Genomic DNA, 22,746 nt, shown 5'->3' on the forward strand with positions numbered 1-22,746 from the left:
ATCAGTGAATTCTTCAGATACTCATAGAAATAATATTATAGCTATTCGATGTAGAAAATGTAACAAAAGTATTTTACAACCTCCTCTTCCAAGCATATAATGGTATATGATCTGTGTCATTCCCAGACCTGCAGGAAGAAGAATAAACAGCCTTTACCCTGAGATGGGCGTGAGCATGAGAAAACAATGCAGCATTTCAAGATTTAGAAAAAGAGGCAGTGGCTTCTTTCTGCTCTGCTGGTAATTTTTTTTCAGAAAAGAAAAAGAAGAGCTGGACACATTTTGAAGGAATTAAAGAGAAAACCTGTATTTTTGTACAGGTCAGATGTTGCCTTTTTTTTTTCCTCAGAAGATTAATAAATAATGGATGACCAAATACATATTTAAGGTCATCTAACTCTATGACTTATTAACATGTAAAACAACTTTTTCCCTTTTCCTTGGCTAACAAAGACATTCAAACTATACTAATTTTGCAAAGAATGCACTCCCTTTTTTACAGGAAATGCCAACAACTCCAGCTCTCTGAGTGCTTAGTCTGAAGCTCTGAAGACTGAAAGTCCCATTTCCTGACTGCATTTAAATTTTGTGATGTTAGAGGAGAATTAAGGATACTCTGCAAAAATCGATATGATTTATTATTTTTTAGTTCAAAATAAGCTGGCAGCCTTTGTTGTTAGAGAAATGCATGATCTACATACCTCTTTTAAAGGCAGTCCTTCTGTTTTTCCATTGCTTAATAAGCTCTGGTTTCACCACACTGTTTGAAAGAATCATTGCCTGAAAAGGCAACCTACTTTCAGGTTCAGAGAATTCTATACTTCAGAGAATTATATTTAAGCAGAGACAGGAATGACATTTTGAGTTTCTCTAGCTTGTCCCTCTGTAGCTTCCTCGGTTCTTTGCCACAGCATTGCCAGCAACATTTTACCTTTCCCATCCTTGAAGGTCTGTAGAAATGGTGTCTTAAGGGACATTCATTAAAAATCTGAGATGTTAGCCAATCACATTTACCAGAAATATCAGCTCAAACTTTTCTTACGTTAGCACGCATCTTTCCTCTGAGACTCTACATGACAGGGAACACTTCTGATCTTGAATAATTTCATTCTAAAAATATATGTGGTATGTGGCCAACATAATTTACCTCCATAACTGTACTTTTCTTGACTCATAAATCTGGCTTTATTGTGTTTTTCAGGAGATTTGTGCAGTTCAGGGAAAGAGATTAAATATTGTAATTGTTAAGTACGCCCCGAGGTTTTATGTCAAGCTATTGCTGACTTCTTCCACTGTACCAACTATAATTAAAAAAATCTATCTAACCTTTCATTAAACTCTTATAAATGAGAGGGAAATAATTAAATAGTTTGAAAGTAAAATGTAAGGCTTATTTAAACAATTTCCTATATTTCTTTCCTTGATCTGAATATAGTTTATTTTGTTACAGCAAATTTCTGTTTGATGATCTTTTAAAATTGCATTAATGTACTAGATTTTCCTTCTGAAGAATAAAAATGAGGGAATGTTCAGCTTGAACTGAATTCAGTTCTCTCTTCTCTAAAGAGAAAATAATATAAACTGACAAACTGACAGAAAACAATAAATATGATTCTGGCTTTTGATGATCTCTCTTGCTTGCAATTTCACTGCTGGGAAATTACACCTCTAGCACATGGTCTTATGAACCACTCCAAACCTGTAAATTATTTAGCCTCATACTGCCTACGACAACTCTCCTTCAGTATTTTTTAAAATACTGCAGTAGGTGATTCTTCTTTACTACCTAATCAACAATCTTTTCAGACAAGAGGCAAACCAAGAAGACACAAAACCAGAGAAACAGTGAAAGGTAGAAAAGATAATGAAGGAGAAACAAACTCAAAGTTCAGACTTTTGTCTGCATAACAATTAAATGATGGATAAAGCTGGAGTTTTAGCAACTTTGAATATCTTGCAGTTATAGAATTTTGCATGACAAATTTCCCATTGCATGCTCCATCTGCTGTTTCAGTTTTCATACCGCTTCATTTTAGATATATGTTCATGTCCATTGTTTAAATATCTTCTCTTTTTGCATGTACTTATATGCTCTATGTGCATGTGCCTTTTAGGAATATGCCTTCAGCCTTCTTCTCATTCCTGCTGTCAAACCTGATCAGATACTTTCCCCTAAGAAATGTAATTACTTCATTGATTTGATTTAATTAATTTCTGTAATTCAATACATTCATTCGTGGGTATTGTAGCCATTTTACTTGGGAATACTTTTAGAATTAAAGATGTATTTACTACATACCAACAGGGCTAAACTGAAATTCTGACCTACCTTAGAACTGTAAGACAAGAAAAAATTAATTTGTTATTTACTGTAAATTAAAAACCAAATAAATTTGTAATTTTGTAAATAACTTCCTGGTAGTAAATATAAATAAATTTGTCCATGTTATATTCATCAGGAACAGATTTCATATTTATTTTGAAGTGCGGTCAAGTGTGATAAATTTTCTGTCTTGATAGTACTCTTAGAATCCAGGGTTCACTTTTGGTACTGGATTATTTAATAAAAAACACAGAACACATATCAGAAATTATCTTTGTGAAAAGGGGCTGAGTGGCATTTCTGGAGTGCTGATCACACTACTGGCCAACACAGAAGAAACACCAAGAGCAGGGTAAAAATCCTGCAGCAGCTAATAAAAGTGATCTTTCTCTAGCAGGACTTCAAAGGAGATGATGCAAACAAAATGAGTTGTCTGGGGGAGATAAGGTTTTGAAGTTGTTAAAAAGAAAACAAGTGTAGTATAAAAAATATCTCAAAAGATATGCTTAAAATAGATGCCATGCACTAGCCTGTGAAGCAGTCTCAGAAACCTAATTCAGAGAAAAACCTCTCTCTTGAAATATTTGAAATGTGGCTGAACAAAGCACTGGAAATTAAGGCTGGAAAAAATCTGGGAATAGTCAGACAGTTCAAAAGACTTTTTCTCATTAATACAAATTTTAATAAATCACAGACAACCATATTTATGCCCCTTTTCTTCTTTCTTTTTCTTTATATACTTCTAGAAGAATAAAGAACAGAAGACTATGTGGGGAGAAGAGAGACGCTGTTTTCCTGCCCTAGATGTCCCCAGGAGAGAAACAAATTCACAGAGGTGGAAATACAAGCTAAGTATTTTCCATTAGGTTTTGGTAAATTTAAAGGGGTTGCTTCAACTGAGAACTAAAAGGAAAACCCCCATGTCTTTTTATTCTATTCTAGACAGTAATTTCTCTGATTAGCTTATTTCAACTGGTGCCTTCTGGACTGCTGCATTGTCAGTATTTGGGCTCCTGCATTTAAACACATCTTTTTGAAACTACCTGAAGGACAGAAACACTTTGTTTCCTTTGTATAGATTTATCATTCAGCATGTCAGCGCATCAGATGGGAGCTCTGAGGAAGTTTTTAGGAAACCATGAGATAATTGCAGTGACTACAGAAGACTTGGCTCTTCTGAGCAACCAGTGACATTATTCACCCAACCGTGTGTTCTTCTTGAGCTTTGCTGTTTGCCTGCTGTAAAAGCCAGTTTGTCAAGGCACTGGGAGGATGATTGGCAGTACAGTGTCTCAAACTACTCACAAAGGATAACAATTTGTTTTATTCTGTCTTTACACCTGTCATTTTGGGGTCTGCCCAGGCCTATGCTATAATGGAACAAGTCTAGACCTTACCTGCCTTTCTTCTGAAATGCTGCTGAAGCTGCTGCTGTTCATTACTAAGAAACATGCAGAGGCAAGAAGAGCAGAGACTGCCAAGGAAGGGATGGGTAAAGGACAATTTTGAACACATGTGCTTCGGGTGCCCAGTCAAGAGTATTAGCTCAAAGCCCTTCCTACTTCATAGAAGAGTTGAATCCCAGTATACTAACATGTGTAAGGCACATGAAGATAATCAGAGAGCAGAAATTGTAAAGCTCAAAATAAAAGGTGTTATGAGGGTTTTAAATTTTTATTTACTACACTGCTGGAAATTAGTTTTTATGAAAAATTTAAGGCCAGAATTAATATGCTTTTCATACGTGGAATATTGTCCCTTATATGTATAACAATATATGTTGCACATATGAATGCATTTATAATTATCTATTTCTAGTTTGATGGATTTTTCAGTCATTTTCTCTAATAAATAGCCTATGTTATTGAAAATCAACTTAATTATATTGAACTCAATTATATTGAAAATCACTGGTGTTTTCAACTTCAATTTTCACTTCTATATTTTTTGTTATCAGGAAAGGGACAGGTAATAATTTAACATCCTGTCTCTTGAAATGGAATTAGTTCTTGGTTTTCTTTTTTTAATTTGATTTCTCATGCTAGTTTTCTCAGGAGTGGGCTATAAAAAAAATCACTTTCACGACACCTCTTTTTATTGAAAAAAAAATTTGGTTTGCATTTTTTAGAAATAACTTCTCTACCATCATATAGAAAGATGTTGTTAAAAAAGTGATGAATGATGAAATATGTGTAACCAAAATTATATCTTGGATCAGATTTGTTTACTTCAGGAGAGCCCAAATATCTCCCTAAGACAGTTTGCTATTTTCATTTATTGCAGAATCAATCCCTATAGATCAGAATATAAAAGAACATACTCTGGTCTTGCATCCTTGAATATGGTTGTGAGCCTAGAGAGCTAACAGGGATGGTGGGAACGAAATATTTTCTCCAGTCTTTATAGAAGCTGTATGGGATGAAAGACTTACAGAGTAATGGTCATGGAAATGGTTAGCAACAGTTAGGGACAGCTACCTCAGAAAGTCTTTTGTCCCTACTCTTAAATCTTCTGATGAATTTGCCTATGTGGTTACCAGTGTAAAGCTTAAGCTATTTTATAAGACTCAAAAGAAAGAAGGCAGATCCAAACAGAGCACTAATTACTGGGTCTAAAGGGACAACTTTCCTTTCAATCTTTCCTCTTCAACTTAAAGTACAGTAGGATTACTCCAGCTAAAGGCTCACAGAGGGAACGCCTCAGGTTGCTGCATTTTCATTTCTGTCACAGGAGCTGTAAACTCATAGCTCAGTGACAACAGTCTACATTTATAGGAACGTCGTGGCAGTTTTGATTTGACAGCATCTCCACTGACATCCATTGGTGAAACACATGTAAAAACTCTTTTCAAGCTTTGCCTTATCAGGTAAAGCACAAAACTTGCTTCTACTTAGCCACCTGTAGAAGAGAGACAATAATGTTTCCCTGTGGCATAACAAAGATGTACCACATTTTAAGCCTCCCACTGGAGGATACTCTAATGAACAAAAGCTTCTTTCCACCCCCTACTTGCTATGGCAATTTCAGAGGAAAACAAGCAGAAATAAAGGAACTGGCTCACATCCAGCATGTGTGGCTTCACACAGTAAATAACAATCAACACTTTGGCTGCTTCCACAACTCAGCAGGCGAGGTGCCAGCGAATGCTTTTAATCAGAGCCATTCTTTGTTTAGTAATGCCCACTAACAGTGAAATTTTTAGATTCTTATTATTAGCACTGGCAGTAAAACAACAGTAAACAACACAGCTGAAGATTTGAACTTAAAAGCTCACCCGAAAGCTTGAAACACCAAACTTCATGGATGAGTCCCAGGCATCTGAGTGGTGCTTAGTGTTTCTGCCCTTACTTGTCACTGCAGGATGGCATTTTACAATCCTGACTTGACAAATAAGCAGGAAACATAATTAAACTAAATGCAGCAGAACCCATACTTCAGCCGTGCAGCTTGTTGCAAACACTTTGGCGAACACAAGGTGCTCACCCTCTTGGGAAAAGCTGTATTTAGGTGATCACTGCTTCAGTGACTTGCCTTTCACACATTCCCAAGTGAGTTCTTTTAATCAAGTCCTTTCAAATCAGCTGAAATCCTAGGTGAGAGGAGAAGGAATATCTCCATATTAGCAGGTGCTGGTCCCTTGGGTGTGCTTCATTAGACCCACCCAAGTGATTCTATTGAGCAGGATGGAGGACATTACCAGTCCCTAAAAGCAATATTTTAAGGTAGGTCTAGTCCGTTCTTTAAAACCATGGAAACATTTCTTTTGTTTTTCCTACACGAGGGTGCTTTTGTTTATCCTAGAAGAAAGCTCCTTGTATCCTTGAAGAGTGGGAGATTCACTGAGGAAGAAACTATACTAACAAACTTCTGCTAAATGTTAGTGGACTTGTACTAACTCCATATCAGAAAATATCATAAAATATCATAGCCATATCAGAAAATGGAAATGCCTGAATATAGCTCAAGGTATTGATGAAGCAGAAACAGCATGTCAGGGTGAAAAAATATTCTATATCCTGTCTTAAATGCTTGTCAATCAACTGGACCTTGATACTAAGTACTGACATCAAACCAAATTTTCATTTTAGTAATGAAGTAAGAACACTCAGTTTTGCATTCCTGAGACACATGACTGAATGAAAGATAGGTTGAAATTGTGTCCTAAGTCATGTTATTCCAGTATTTTTCAGAACAGTTGTTCTTTGTTTCTTTTAAAGATGTGCAATGGTAAAATCAGACAGGCCAATATTTGGTTAGTGCTAAATACAATGAAAATACCAAGGAATTTCAGTGCCTACTGCTTGCAGAAATGGCAAAGAACATAAAATTCAGTGGGGACTGGTTTAGACACTGAAAATCAAACACTGTTCTCATTATTTATATTTTATACGGTAATACATTTACCCTTTAACAAAGGTTTTTGCTTTCTCCACTACTAACAACACTTTGTCTCAGGAGAAGGGCCTCAGCAGTGCAAACAGAAGAACAAATGTGCTTACCTGCATAAATATTTATAAAACTGAGCCTGACATTAGCATAAGTTGGAGCTGATTCACCAAGTACAGTGGGGAAAATCAGACACAATTGAGGCAATGATGTGAATTGAGGCTGCTGTGGGTGAGAGAGATGTGGTCTGTGGGAAGAAAAGCCTCTTCCCTGTCCACACAGTGAGGGCAATATGCCTCATCCTAGAGGAACTCTGGCACTCGGTGTCCGAGACAGGATCCCCTCCCCAAGTATCAAAACCTCACTGTCACTTCTGTGCTCGCCCAGTCCACCAGCACAGCACACTGACACCTTTATTCTGCTGCCCAAGGGTCTCCCCAGAGTGCAGGTCCTTGGTAAGGGGAAGACACTTGACCACAAGAGCTCCAGTGCTCATGGTGATCATGGAAGGACCAGAGGGGGCTTTGTGGCCACACAACTAAATCCTTTTGAGAGGAAGGGGTAACATTTACATAAGACAAGGAAGGATGTATCATTAACTGCTTATAAAGGAGATATTATTCCTATCATTCAAAGACAGAAAAGCCTTCATTCTGAAAAAAAAATTTATTCTGAGAAAAGCTCAGAATGGAATTTGAAGTTTAGCAAGCTATACAAACTGATAATTCTTTTAGCACAGCATCTTAATAAGCTATATAAATCTCCTTTATACTGTTCTGGAGCTTTCCTTTCCTCATATGTAGATACTCAATACATTGCTTTTGGCCGCATATCTAAAATTTGTACCATAAGTCAAATCATTGGAACTGAATACTTAAATGAACCTATACAAATGGTGATTGATATTTGCTGGCATATTTTAATGAAAACATGAACAGCATAGAGAAATAAAAAAGTAGAAGTAATTTCTCAGTTAAAATAGATAACAAGAAGAATAAAAAGAGATAACTGGAGAATCCGACACATCTAAAACAGTCATCTGTCAATCAGTTTAGGCCTAAAAACCAGATTTTGCTCCTCATAGTTGTATCATTCCTTATGGAGATACATTGAAGCTGAAATTGCTGGACATAAAAAATTCTTGCACAGCCTGCTAAGTTGATGGCACATTAAATTTGTCTTTGTTCCATAACCACTGATTTTGAGAACAAAATAAGAAATTAAGACTGTTATAGATTATGCTCCATTACAGGGGTGGTACAAGGCCTCTTTTTCAGTGAAGTAGACTGTTGACTTGGTAGCCTGTGCATCTAAATACCGTGCTTAATGCTGACGTTTTAAATCACCAGAACAATCATAATCATGTTGTTGTTCTGATATTTGTAGTTGCTTGTAGATTGTATTTCAGATACAAATACTGCTATATTCAGTCACTGAGAGTTCATTTTGAAAAGTTGTTCTTGCACTTCTTTTTTGTGAGTCCACCATGAAGCTGATCAGTGTCAGAGATGCATAAACGGAGTTAGTAAATAATTGTTAGAAATACATAAAGTGCACATAAAGTGCTTCCTAGATCAGTGTTTTTTCAGGCATGAGTTTACTGTGATTTCTACTTGACAGATATGAAGCCTGGCCATTGAGGGGTAAAGTATCTCCCTCAAACACACTGCCCACACATTTCGCTCTTAACACTGAGGAATTCAGCATTCGTTTTTCTCTCCTCTAGGGATGAACTTTGCTATCTCCAGCCTCTGGGAAAGTTCAGTTTCCCACAGCCAGCAGCCCTCCCACTGGTACTCCCCACTTTGTTCCCAAGACGTGTTAGAGGAGGCTTTGATCAATGGCTGAGAAGCAATCTCTCTGATAGCCAGGGACCCTCTGAAAGGTTTTGGCTGTCAGACCAGAGACATTAAATTAGGCAGCTGTCAATATGGAGCCCACGCAGGCCCTGAAGCACTGGTATAATGGTCTCAGGCAACCCAGAAGGATTTTTAGTGTGATAGTTAAGGTTTTTAATGGTGTGTGGCAGTTAATAAGCCAGCCAGAGAGCCAAAAGGTTGGAGTCTTTAGACTTCTAGTTTCCTGCTGTGTTTACTGAATCATGTTGTCTTCTGAGTTATTGGCTCCTATTTCTTCTCTGACACTCACCGTATCTAAGATCTTTTAAGAATATTTCACAATGGAATTCATTGGGTTGAATAAATTCCATTACTTGAAAGCTAATATGAGAATGATTCACGTAACTGAAGTGCAACTGCACAAATGTCCAGCTGATCTAAAGAATACGGGCTCTGTCAGACACTTTCACTCAAAGGTAAATGCAGGTTGACCCTAGGCTTGTAATAAACTTCCCTGACACTGAAAGACTTGACCTTGAGGCTTTGTCACTTGCGATTTGCTATTTTATTTGAAGATTTATCAGTGTTTATTTTTAGCACAGATATTGATCTAAAGACATTTGTAAACATAAATTCATTCTGTTAAAACAAAGAAAGGACTTTTGTCTGTTTCTCTTATTTCTGACAAAACCTGTACATTGCTAATTTTGCCCACATTGATCAGAAATTTAAATATAGAAAAAAATTATAAAGATCCAAAATAATTTGAAAATTCCTGGGATCCATGACAGATACCTGAGTCTAGCAAAAATAAGATTTATCTATCTAGTCCATAGGACCCAAAAGGTTGAACTGCACCATCAAGAAGTTTCACCAGAAGCTTCCAGAAGAAGAAGGAATAAATATATTTATTCCCTCTCCCCTCATTTTTCAGGCTTAGGATCCCCACCTGAAAATACATGGGTCCACATGCTGCATTCAAATTGGAGGGGAACAGAGAGAAAACTTAGTACAAGATTAAATAAAGAATTATAACATTTTGTACACAAATTCTTTGAAAGTAAGGAAATTGGTAGCAAGAAAGCCAGGTAGAGGGAATTTTGGATGCTGCTGTCTCAACTAATAAATATTCTCACAGAACAATTTTACATTAAGCTGTGTATTATAAAGTACACTGTATATAGCAGTTACAGTTAGTATGCATTTCAGCTCATGAAGAAAAGGGGATGGGCAGAGACAGGAGAGTAAGAGGTGTCTCCTTACTAAATTTTTAAATTACAACATCATCAGAGCTGCATTGCACCAAAAGTTACTTCTCTAATGTTAGTGACTACCCAGAAACCAAAATCCAACCAATGCACATAGCTCAAATACCAGGCTCTGTAGTGCTTACCCCAGATGCTGCAAAAAAGTAACTGCAGTGAGCTGTAGCCAAAGACGACATTTGGCTGCTCGTATTCTAGTACATAAACATTTATATTCCAAGCTGATGCACATAAGACTCATGCGGTAGAAAACAGCTCTTCCAGCAGATGAGTTACACTGAGCATCTGGCTGGTAAAGCAGAAGGTCTGCATGGTAAAGCAGAGTGTCAGCCTGGCACTTGTGAGGCCCAGGGAGAGCACACCAGAGCACAGAACAGGGTATTGCCAATTCCAAATAGGAGGGGCTCGCCAGCATACAGAACAATAAAATTCCACTAAAGGATAATGTGAACTTTTCTTTTCTCTTAATATTTTTCCTTTTTTACAAAGAAGAACTTTAGAGGCATTTGGTGCTCTGGACTACTATTACTATTGGGTATTTAAATCACACTCTTTTTGTACGTTTCTTACTTAGAGATTTGGCACCTACCTTTTTCAGAGATAATTCATGAGCAAGCAGCCACTATTATGAAGACAGTCCTTGGTAAGCTAGATGACATTTTTTCCCTAGTGAGCACAAATTGAAGTGTCTCATGCAAGCCATGAGATGAATAGAAGTGTAGGGACTGAGGTCATTATTAACTTTCAGAAAGAAGATTTCAATCTCTGCTAGTAACTGTGAGACTAATTGAAACAAATATCTCTGCTGAGCACACAAAGATCTGTAAATTTGTGACAACTGACAAGTATACTCTAGGTCTGTCAAACTGTACTTCCAAATTATTTTACTTGAAAACTTTTTGAAAAATGTTTCAAGTCTCTTTATTAACACTCAAAGGAATTATATGATGAATGTAAGAATTATTTATTGCTCAGATTGTTAAAAGATTTTCACATAGCCTTGTTTGAAATATGGAAGAGTTCCCTCTAAGTCCCTAACAAATGAATGGCAAATGAATGAATAATAACAAAATTCTTCCTTGGCAAGGGCTGGTCATTTTAAAGTTATTCTTCAGTCATCTAAAGTTGATAAAACAATTGATCTGAGGCACAACTGGAAAACAAGAACTCAATTTTGGAAAAGGGAGATTTGAGTTATGTGCATTATACATGTCTACTGAAGCGTTAGAGAGAAAAAGAAGATTTACAGACATCTGTCCATTGACAGCACACAAGGTATCTAACTTCTAGGTTTACTTGCTTGAGCTTCATTGTGCTGCTGTCTATTGTTCAGTTTATTAAGACAAACAAGTTACAGAGTTTTCTAACATAGGGGAATGTTAATTTTCAGTTTGAATTACTACTATCTGATTTTCTTGTAAGATTTAGAACTTCCATTTACTTTTTTTTCCATTATATTAGCATTTCTATGCTCAAAGTTCAGCAAGTTTGTATGCTTGAGGTACAACCTGTTCAGCTGTCATCACTATGTCTATCTGAAAAGACAAGTTGCTGGTACTTCTTTGTATGTACAACCTCTGCATGTCCACAACACTGGTGTTCAAACACTGCTTTGTGCAGAGGGGTCAGCACCTCTGCAAAAGCTTTAAGCACAATGGGAATATCTCATGCACTGATGCCCAGTAGAGCATCCCCTGTTTGATATTCAGAGTCACAGAGGGATATAGCTCAAATGGTTTTAGTATTGATTCACGTTAGCCAAGGAAACCAGGTAGAAACCTTTAACTGATCTATATTTTTCTTCTAGCCTCTCTTCTGCTGGGTCAGAAATTCTGCAACTGGAAAGATCTCGCTAAGATTGCATGCTGTGAAGCCTTAAGACTTGTACAGACAGTCATCAAATCTCAAAGAAAAGCAACTGCACCGACTGCTGGTCAAATGAAAAATCTTCCTTGCTGTCCTAGGTTTCCACACGGGAGGTTGAAAAGCATATTTGAGCTCTAAGCTACTTCACCTACAAGAACAAACTTTGGAGGGCAAAACACTCTTGCATTAGTGCCATTTCCACTCATGTTCAATTTGGGGTTTTCCCTCTCTGTTCTAGTCTGTATTAATCTTGAATCTGCCTTTACTCATTGCAATACAAACATACAGGTTCAGTATAGAACTGAATGTGATCACAACAAACTGAAGATCAATCTGAACTGAACTGAACAATCCCATTGTTTCTGTGAGATAGGCGACACAGCCAGCTCAGAGAAAGCTGATCCAAGCTAAACTATTACTTCTTGTACCATGAAAGCCTCTGTTTCATAATATACAATGTTCCAGAGATATAAACTAAGAGGATTATGTTGTCATTGTCCCTCGTCATGCTTTAGAACAGGTGGAAAAGGTTAAGTGAGAAAGCAAGGAAAATGGAATGAAAGTTCAAAATCTCTGTTTTGGATCATCACAGAGGTATTTTAACTCTTTGCAATGCTCATTTTTTCATCTCTTTAATAATCAAATGTCTATGTCCCCTGTCAGTACAAGATTTCAAGCTGTACTAAAAAATAATTTCTAATCAAGACATTGATTATCTTAGAGACTACATTTGAAAGATAGAAGTGAAATACAGAACTGTACATCTGTATTAGCCATAGGTCAGAGGCTGTGCAAATAGCACAGCCAAAAAGGTAAAAGCCATCCATGTGTAGGACACTGAGATACATTTCTCAGACCTTCTTTCTTACCAAGTAGGTTCCAATTGCAGTGAAAAAAACAAATGTATATAGTGTTCCTAGAATATCATGCATACAAATATTTAAAAAAAGTTTAATCATTCTGAAAAGTTTAACTTTGGTATTCAGAATTACATTGTGGTGTTTCAGTTTTTGCACAAGTTAGCGCATATCCTGCAAAATGCTCATTATACATTCAACTTTCATTTTCATTGTTAAGCAAAAAATTGCAGGAATAGAAAAATTTATTTATCCAGTGAAAATTATTTGTATTCCATGTACTAATTCAATTCTGCTCTTATAAATCTCAACTACTTTCATAAAATACTCAATAAATGAGCTTTATCACCTCTGAAACTAGCTTCCATTAAACTTTTCTGTGAGACTCAAAAATGCAACACACAGTGATACAATGCTACCATCAAATCATAACTGAAATAAAAAAAATCTCTGAATAAGTGATCATATTTCTGCTTATAGATGGGGAGAGCGATGAGGGAGCCGATCTTTGAGCTGTAACATTGTTAGATTTATTTTCCTACTATCATTCTTTGTCTCATTTGCAAAAGGGAAGAAAACTGTCTTAGAAATTCCCAATAAATGTCAAAGGTGTGGAGCTGCCTATTTAAAGCTCCAGTATGTGTCCACCGACATTTTTATGCATTTATGACTTCAATTTACATTTTTTCTGACATACAGCCAGCTAAAATTAAAGTTCATGAAAAATCCTTCCAGTTTTCTGGAAAAGTCTAGGAGTTTCACAACACAAAGCTTTACAAACATTTTCACCAGAATGACCAACCAAAATGAAAATATTATTAACATTTAAACTTAGCACAGGAGCATCTTTTGTGCAGCAAAAGCATTATCTAGGTATTTTTTAAATGGATGCTTTTAAAACTGGGAGAGATCTATCAACGGACAGAAGAGAAAGAAAGACCACATGTTGAGTCCATGCTTGATAGTCTGCACAAGTTATTGTGAAGTACCACTTGTACAAGGACTGCCACAGAGCCGCTGGTTTGAAAGGTTAATGACTGCAGCAATCACAATTTCAATTTGCAAGAAATGGGATGACAGGAAGCCAAATACAAATTGGAAATGTCCCACTGTGGTGGCAGCTGAGCAACAATTCATCTACAACAGCACAGGAATATTGTAAAGCCAGAGTGCTGGGGACAACCTTTTCAGCCTGAGAAGGGTTTAGGACTTATATTAAGTTCATTTTTCAGGGATAGTATAGAAGTTTAAAAATGGCTAAATTACCTAATAGAGACATAAGTTATCCCTTGATAATTTTCCATATAATAGTTGTTAGGTCATCTGAAGGTGCTTATCCCACCTCCTTATGTTTTCTTTAGTGCATATCCCTTTTCATTTTAAATGTTGACTTTGAGTTCTATCAAAATAGTCATTGTCCCAAAGGATTTCAATCATCTTTGAGCATTCACTACAATTATACTCTACCTCTTGCTTACTCAGAGCATCAGCTCTACTACAATGTGATCTGAGACTTTCTAAAGCTTTCATGTGTTCTTTTTAAAGCTTTCAGGATTCTGTGATTCTGTGTGTGCCCTGGTGGCCAAGAAGGCCAAGGGCATCCTGGCCTTATCACTCTGCACAGCTCCTGAAAGGTGATTGTGGTCAGGTGGGGGTTGGTCTCTTTCTCCAAGCAGCAATTGACAGAACCAGAAGACACAGTCTCAAGCTGTGGCAAGGGAAGTTTAGGCTGGATAATAAAAAAAAGTTTTTTACAGGAAAAGTGATAAAGTACTGAAATGGCCTGCCCAAGGGAGGTGGTGGAGTCACCACCCCTGGATGTGTTTAAAAAAAGGTTGGATGTGGCACTCAGTGCCATGGTTTAGTTGAAGTGTTAGGGCTGGATTGGACTCTGTGATCTTGAAGGTCTCTTCCAACCTAGTGATTCTGTGTTTATGTACACAAAAAGATGCTCTGTGAGACACTGTGCTCCTTCTGCCTGGATTTTGCCTGTAATTTGTGTTCAGTGGAAAATCAAATTGGTGATAATAAATCAAACTTTGTAATCATCAACACTATGGAAATGCAGGTGTATTTTACTGCTTCCTTATCTGAAGTCATCCAGAACTACTTGTAAGCAATTTGAAGTCAGAAATAACAAATAACTGGAGGTAAGCTATAAAAAGTTCTGTTCATCTCTATCTCAGAAGAGACATCCTAAAACTCAAAAAGATTCAGGGAAATAAGCAGGCTGGAGTGAGATTCTGTAGAAAAAAGCTTTTCAATTAGTACTAATGTGCTGTAGGATGCTGCTAATTTCATCTAACAGGACCACAACATCAGCAGAACTACCATAACATAAGTTCATGCTTTAATTTATCTTGCTTTATATACTTAAATTATCAAAGAGATAGTAAGACAGGCAAAGATCAGGTAAAAAGCATAAAGCACAGAGGTAGGATCTGCACAAGATTTTGATGGCATCATGTTAAATATGTGTGCCTGTGTCTTTCTTTAAATCTTTTCAGTAGTTTCCTTCTTAGTGGAATGATTAACAGAATGTCACAGACTCAGAGAATGGCTGGGGTTGGAAGGGATCTCTGGAGATATCTGGTTGCACATTCCTGCATATGTCCTGAAGAGGATCCCCAGGACCATGTCCAGAGAGCTAACTTTTGGATATCTTCAAGCAGGAGGATGACACAAACCCAGTGAGCAATCTGGGCTCGTGGTCAGTCACCCTCAGAGTGAAAAAGTGTTTCCTGATGTACAGAGGGAACAGCCCATGCTTCACTTTGTGCCTGCTGCCTCTGGTCCTGGCACTGGGCACTACTGAAAAGAGCCTGGCTCCATCTTTACATCCTCCCTTCAGATATTTATATATGTTGGTAAAATCCCTGCTGAGCCTTCTTTTCTCCAGACTCATCAGCCTCAACTCTCCAAGCCTTTCCCTGCAGGAGAGGTGCTCCAGTCCCTTAGACATCTTTGTGACCCTTTGCTGGACTCTCTCCAGTATGCCCATACTTTTGTTTTACTGGAGAGCCCAGAAGAGGCCAGAGCACTTCAGATGTGGCCCCACCAGTGCTGAGTGAAGGGCTGGTGTGGCCTCCAGGGCTCCCTCCACCTGCTGAAAGTGCCTTATCTAAAGAGAACTGCCTTTTCTGCATAGACAGACACATTTGCTGGCTCATGCCCAACAAAGCAAAGTCAGTGTCCAGCTGGGTGGCACCCAGGAGAAGTTGGTACACAAAGCGTGAAGCACACAGGCTGATATGTGCTTGGAATATTGGCAGGATAGCACTCAGCTGGATGACAATGCGAGAAGGCAGGTGGCCTGTGGCAGGCACAAGAGGATGATGGAGCACTCTAAGGGGGGGATGGTCCAAGCACAGACCATGGGAGACGCTGCAATGCCATTGTGGATCAGTACCCACCACAGCCACTCAAGATATACTTGATAAAAGGTAGATATGTGTCAGGAAAGGTGAACTAATCAGCACAGAGAAGATGCTCAGAGAGCTGAGGCAGACTTGTCCTACCAGTTCTCTGAAGTGATTAGAGAACTGTGATCTAGCATCATATATTGCAGTTAATATGAGAAATAAAACAAACTCCAACTCAACAAAAAGTTTGAAATTATCCATTTCTCAAATCTAATGCTTGGGCTAAAGAATACTGCTTTAAACTGCTTTATCTTTATAATAGTCACTAGCCCTGGGCATGCTTTACAGCATTTCAGATCATAATTGATAACTTTGCAATGATATTATACACAAAACCACTGAAGTTCGTGCCCATTAACTCTATCTAGTCAAAGATATGTTATACATGCATGTCTTGAATCCTCATGTACTGATAAGGAAATTAAACATATGGATAAAAATTTAGTTTTAAATTTTTATTACCATGTCTTACCACAACACTCCTTTGATGTAAGTAGGACTTACACCTTGGAACAGAAAAGCATATGAAGAGCTGGAATTCCCCTTTTCAGAAAATGCTAAAAAAAGATATCCATTAAAATACTTCCTTATAACCTATTCTCTTTCTCCATACTGCATTTTATGCAAAGAAATATCAAGGTTCTTAGTTTCTGAAACTCTAAAAATAATTATTACTGGAGAAAGAGACCAAAGGCTTATTTTATCCACTATACTTTATACCTTTTTTGCCTTAGATAATTAGGGACATTAGATCATGATTTGCAATGCCTGGAGAATATTGTCATTAGCAGGGGAATGTTCTCTGGAACCCTGAGGAAATGAAAAGCTTTTAAGAGCAATCACTGTTAATCACTAACATGCCAACATTATATACTTTCTGGAACTGAGAATGATACAGACAGGACACATTAAATGACTCTTGCTTGCATTGCAAGCTTTTGATAAAAATATGTGTTTAAAACATCCCTTTGCATGTCTTTCTTTCTTTACAGAATGCAGGAGAGCTAAGAACTCTGCAAGACTTACACTTCCTGTCCAAGCTGTTGAAGACATCCTCTCTGATTCCACAATGGAGCTTCAATGTGTTTTTATTAACTCATCTGAGTAGTAAATGCCGTGGGCAAGAGGTCGTCCCTTTTCACCCAAAGAGGGTGAAAGAAAAACTAAACTACAAGGTGATGAATGCAATTAGATTCATCTTTAGCTTCAGCTTAGCAGGAGACATAGCATCTGCACAGTTGCAATACTTACAGCTGAAATTATAGATAACATTAAACACTGATGATTAAAAATCTGCTATTATTAATATTTAATATAATATTTCTTTAATATTTTCTATCCAATGTTAACTGCATTCAATATTCCACATATTTTTAATCAGACAAAGGATAGTAAAATAAATAGAGAAAAAAAGTATATGTTTTAAGGAAACAGAGTTCAGTACTACTTACTAACGTCTTTTTAAGTTCTATTTCTTTGCTGTACTAGACATGCATACCTCACAAGTCAAAGCCAAGCCCAGCACTACAGGGCAGCTGTACACACTGGAAAATGGGGCAGACTACACCCATGTGCTGGGATCCTCAGTTGGGATCCCTGCCAAATAAAACACTGGACCTGCCACTACATCACACATTTTCATGGAAAAAAAAAAAAAAATCACAATTATTCCTAGTAAAGGGATCTAAGAAGTTTATAGATTTGTAGAACTAGTAGAACTAGTGAGAATTGATGAAGTTATCTACAACTCTTCACTAAATAAAAAAGCCATCTAGTGAAGTTGAAATAAATTACTTCTTGTGACAGCTCGTGTGAATACAAAAATCAAAATCTTTCTTCTTACTGACCAAATTTTTCAGGACTCTTCCATTATTTATTCTTAAACAAACAACCTCAATACAACTTTCAATTTTTCTTTGAACGAAGTCCTACTATGTAAGTTATACTTATTCAACTAAGATTGAGTAACTAACTTTTCCTACTGAGTTATAATTATTCTCTCCTTGATGCTTTCTATTTCATCTGCACCTTTTGTTTATTAAATAGTTTAATGACTTTATACCAATTGTTTCAGAGTGATTGTTTCCTCATCTGGTCAGATATGCAGTATTTAGCTACTGAATCTCACGAGCTACAGTGCTAGTCACTCTTACACAGCTAAGACTGCAGTGGCACATCCCATAAACAGATTACAAATTCATAAAGGAAGTGCTTACATTCTTGAAACCTCTATATAAGATCTGAAGTTCCTTCTTTGTGAATTTACTCTGTGCTTCCAGCAGTTCAAGAGCTTCAGGTCTATGTCGTACTGTGGCCATTTCCATTTCATCTTCTACAGTGTCTGCAGAATACAGAGAAGAGACAGAGAAGGAAAGCTCAACAAGAAATACAGGAATTAAAAATACTTAACCCTTTCAAAAAGACAGACAAGAGAAAAGGAAAGAGGGAAGAGGGAAGGGAAAGGGGAAAGGGGAAAGGGGAAAGGGAAAGGGAAAGGGAAAGGGAAAGGGAAAGGGGAAAGGGGATTGGGAAGGGGAAAGGGGAAAGGGAAAGGGGAAAGAGGATTGGGAAGGGGAAGGGGAAGGGGAAGGGGAAGGGAAAGGGAAAGGGAAGAAGAAAGAAAAGACAGTCTCTTGAAGACTGCTTTTTGCAGCTTTAATGACAAATGATGAGTCCATTTCAAACTCATAGGAAAAAGGAAAAATCTGCTTCTGTGGCTGCAAAGAATAGTGAACAGCAGTGATGATCCAGTAGCCTGCATATTATCTCATGAGTAATAATAGTAATAAATTGGAAAGACATCCTGCAAGAGCATGCATAATACATTCAGCATGACTTTTCTGTTCGTACAACTCTTTGACCAAATCAAACAATTGTATAAAATCTTAGCAACTCCAGAAAACTGAAAATTTTCCTTCAGTTAGATAATGGATGTGAATTGATTGTATCAGGCTGGGATTTTTATTATGAAGTTGTCTTCTGGAAAATGTGTGAAATTGATGATGCACATCCAGCAGCAGGTCTTAGTTTGAGTATCATACAACTGATCATTTAGGAGAAATATTATTGAGGGTGAGCAGCCTAAGTGGGGAACACGATAGTTTTAGTGACCTCTTCTTTAGGTAAGTAAGAATGTGAATATAGGCATTCAAGGTTTACAGTTGAGTGTAGACTTAAAACAATGAGAACTAGCAATGCATATTTTCCTAGGTAGAGTTTTAAATGTGAAAGTTCAATGAAACAGCTAAAGGAACTTACAATAGAGTGCCAGTCACTTGTGATCAAAAATACAAATGTGTGTGTACATTTCTAACTACTGACAGCCTTAAATGTAACTTATGTAGTACTCCAAATTAATTTAATGAAAATACTGCCTTATTTTGATTTAAGAGTTATAGGAACTATAGAAATATAACAATACAAATGCTTAATTTTCACTTCTACAATGCTGAAGATGCATATTTTATTTCTTTAGAATTTGGGTCTCTTTATTCTTGGAATAAAGTTTTATTTGCTTCAATATTTATAAACACATAGTATTAGAATACTCAATTAAAGTAGTATTATGCCTACAGTTTCATATATTTTTGTTCTGCTATAATGCAGAAATAATAGCTTTCAGCTGCTTGGGAGAAATTTGGCATCAAAAGATACAGTTCAGATAAACAAAAAATAAACAACCTTTAAAGAGATATTTAATAGTATATAAACTATTTTAAACAATCTTCACAAAATTTAGGCCTGTGAAAGATATGTTGTTGTTAGCACTTATCTCAGGAGGATGATCTCAGTGTGATCCAGATGATTTTTTTTTTTTTTGTTAACCACAACTCAAGATTAGGTACTTAGACTAAATTGGCAAAAAAATCAACCTGAGAATAAATATTGCTGAAAGCTCACTTGTATTTTACATTTGGATGGTTACATGGGATTTAAATGGGCTTTGGTTTTAGACAGAAAAAGACTTGAAATGAGTTCTCTAAGCACCCATTTGTAAAACATCTGGCTACCAAGAGAGACATCTTCAAGCTTTTCTGGAAGCTAAATGAATACACATAATAAATGTGAGGCTAGAGATAAAGGCCAGACAATGTGTTGAGCACAATATTTGGTATATCCTTAGTAGTAAACATTTTTATTGCCTTTAAATGATTCAGTGAGCATGTAGAAGACGGCAATAGGCTGATGATAATGAAAAGGTTCAGTATAACATTCTTTACACTTGAATTCTCTAGTATCTTATAGATAGAAATAATAAAAATGCAAGATCATCATAAACTTCCTTAAAATCAACCAACTGTGATGACTAAAATACTATAGCATTCATGAGTCATTTGCAGGTTTTTAATTTTTTTCTTCACAGTTCTAGCTACCAGGCTGGAAAAGAAAAATCTATACTTTAAAATATGCAGGCAAGTGTGTGAAAATCTATTTTAACAATTTCTCTTTTTATCTATTTCTAAACAATAATGATTTGTATGGCATTAGTTATTTCAGTTCTTTGGTTTATTCAGCCTAGATAAGTTAGGAATTTTTTTTTTTCATAGAAATGAAATTTCATTTAAACTGAAAACCAGAAACAAGTCCACAATCCCTCAATAATGTACTAAACAAAATATTCTTTCTGATTTCATTAATTAGTAGATTTCTTATAGCTAAATAGTAAAGACATTTTTTGATGTAAATGTCATAGGAGATATGCTTTGAACCTTTCATTACTCATTAAAAAACAAGATGGTAAAAACACTGCAAAAAGCAAATGTACTCTTCAAATAATTAATATCTGTAAAAAAAGGTGCACATGCATTTCCCTGCACAAACTCCACATTATAGCCTCCCTAACGATTTAATAACTATTTAGCATGTTTTTCTTTTTCAAAACCATTGAATGTAGTTCTACCCTAGTGTACTAGCATATGCACATATCTAGGGATGTTTAGACTTACTAGACTAGAGCACACAAAGAAGTGTTCTTTTACATGCTTTTTTCAATAGGAATGCTGAAATATGTTCAATACAAATGCTGAAGCAAGATTTTACATTTTTAGATAACCTTTTGTAAGCAAATATAGATAGAAGTGCAGAAGTGTAAATTCAGGCTATGTCTATTTCAATAAATTACTTTTTTAAAAAATATTTCTCTGATAATTTCTAAGGAATTCACATAATGTGAATTTTATTGCAAGTGGTGCTGTTTTCATTCCTAGGACACCATAATGTTTCTTCTTTCACGCTAGCAGAAATGAAATAGCACATGATGTCAAAATGGAATAATAACAGTGTATATCTACATGATAGTCTTATTCAAGATTTTCACCTGATATAACATTCTTACTAAGGGTATTACTTCATTATTGAGGAGATTACAGAGAAAATTATTGAATACACCTTTTTTACTGCTTGGCTATCAAATACGAAATATTTAATACTTGTTATAGTTCAACCTCTCTTCTGGTTTATAAAATAATTTCAGTAAGGAAAATATAAGTTTGACATGGTCAAGGTTTCTGAGACTGACTCTAAATATATTTGGTTACCTGTGCAGATGAAGAATGTGTCAGTCACCCAGCAACTTCAAACAAACAGATCAAGCTTTCTATCCATTCTGTTCTATTTCCTTATCTATTCCATTCCCCATCCCTGGGAGTGTTCAGGTTGGATGGGAATCTGAGCAACCTGGTCTTGTGCAGGAGAACTCTTCCAACTAAGCAAACCTGTGCTTCTCTGATTTCTTTTATTGTCTAGGGCTATATTGCTCAGGTCATGCAGCTGAAAGTAACTTATCCAGAAAGAGTTATTAACAAGTGCCCCAACAGTAACAGCAGTTTTTATGTTACTTTATTTTCAATCAAAACATATCAGCTGAAGACACCATGAAAAAAATAAATCAGTTTACATCCAGAAATTTAACCCTTCTCATCTCAAATACTTAAGAGGAAAGCAAGCACCAGAGTTTTCTTTACAGAGAAGCATATGAAAGACAGTGAAGGGGAATAGCATAAAGAAACCCTAGATCTATACCTGTGAAGTCTTGACATTTAGTAGGGGCCTGTATTTCTAGTCCAGTTGCCTTTGGTTGTCCTGGATTCACTAGACATGGGGAACTGCTCTTGAAGGCCTTTTTCACCTGAGATTGATTGATATGCTTTCTCAGAACAGTATACAGGAAACACATGGACAACTCAGCTTCTGGTTTTAGGTGCTCATATTAGTGCCTAGAATTCAGTCAAATTAATCTAGATTGAATTGGATCCAGAGAGATATTTTAAAATCTGCTATAGGAGTCAATTTATATAGGAAGATATTATAGTGTTATTACTACAATTAAACTTTGTCTAGGAATATATATATATATATATATTTCTATGTATTGATCTCTCACTCCTGCTGCCCCTCTATATTTATCAGTTACCTACTCTGGAGAGATTTTATCAACATTCAGTAGAATATCAGTGTGCTTTTCCTGTATATTCACATTCACATTCTTTTCAATCTCATTATTTCTTTTTCTCTCAGACACCAACTTTAAGTCCTGTTCCCTAAATAGTTTGAAGTTCTACATTCAAAACCTGCAGGGCCAATCATTTCCTCCCAGAGCAGTTATGATGGTACCCCCTGTGTATTGGATAGCAAGCACACACAGTCACGTGTATAAAGATGCCAAAAAGTTACCACTTTCCAAATACATGGAGAGCAGGTATTAAATTTAACCAGGGAATCACCTGTCAACTAACTTGCAGATCATAAGTGCCAATTGATAATCTTTGGTTATCCCCTCTGCTGCAGTTG

The 22,746-nt window shown here is 36.5% G+C and overlaps 1 protein-coding gene across 5 annotated transcripts in view; it reads right to left on the reverse strand.

Moving 5' to 3' along the window:
* KCNIP4 (potassium voltage-gated channel interacting protein 4) overlaps nt 1-22,746 on the reverse strand; it is a 384,409-nt gene that overhangs the window by 21,651 nt on the left and 340,012 nt on the right. For 4 of the 5 annotated variants that reach the window (XM_041475207.1, XM_041475123.1, XM_041475034.1 and 1 more), the window contains exon 2: nt 18,174-18,298. In XM_041475207.1, the coding sequence (XP_041331141.1) occupies nt 18,174-18,298 (125 nt within the window). Of the gene's footprint in view, nt 1-5,597; nt 5,619-18,173; nt 18,299-22,746 lie in introns of those variants that run through there. The other variant, XM_041475280.1, reaches the window with a different exon arrangement.

This window comes from Pyrgilauda ruficollis, unplaced genomic scaffold (assembly GCF_017590135.1).
Source record: "Pyrgilauda ruficollis isolate IOZ18807 unplaced genomic scaffold, ASM1759013v1 scaffold1, whole genome shotgun sequence".
Classification (NCBI taxonomy): Eukaryota; Metazoa; Chordata; class Aves; order Passeriformes; family Passeridae; genus Pyrgilauda; species Pyrgilauda ruficollis.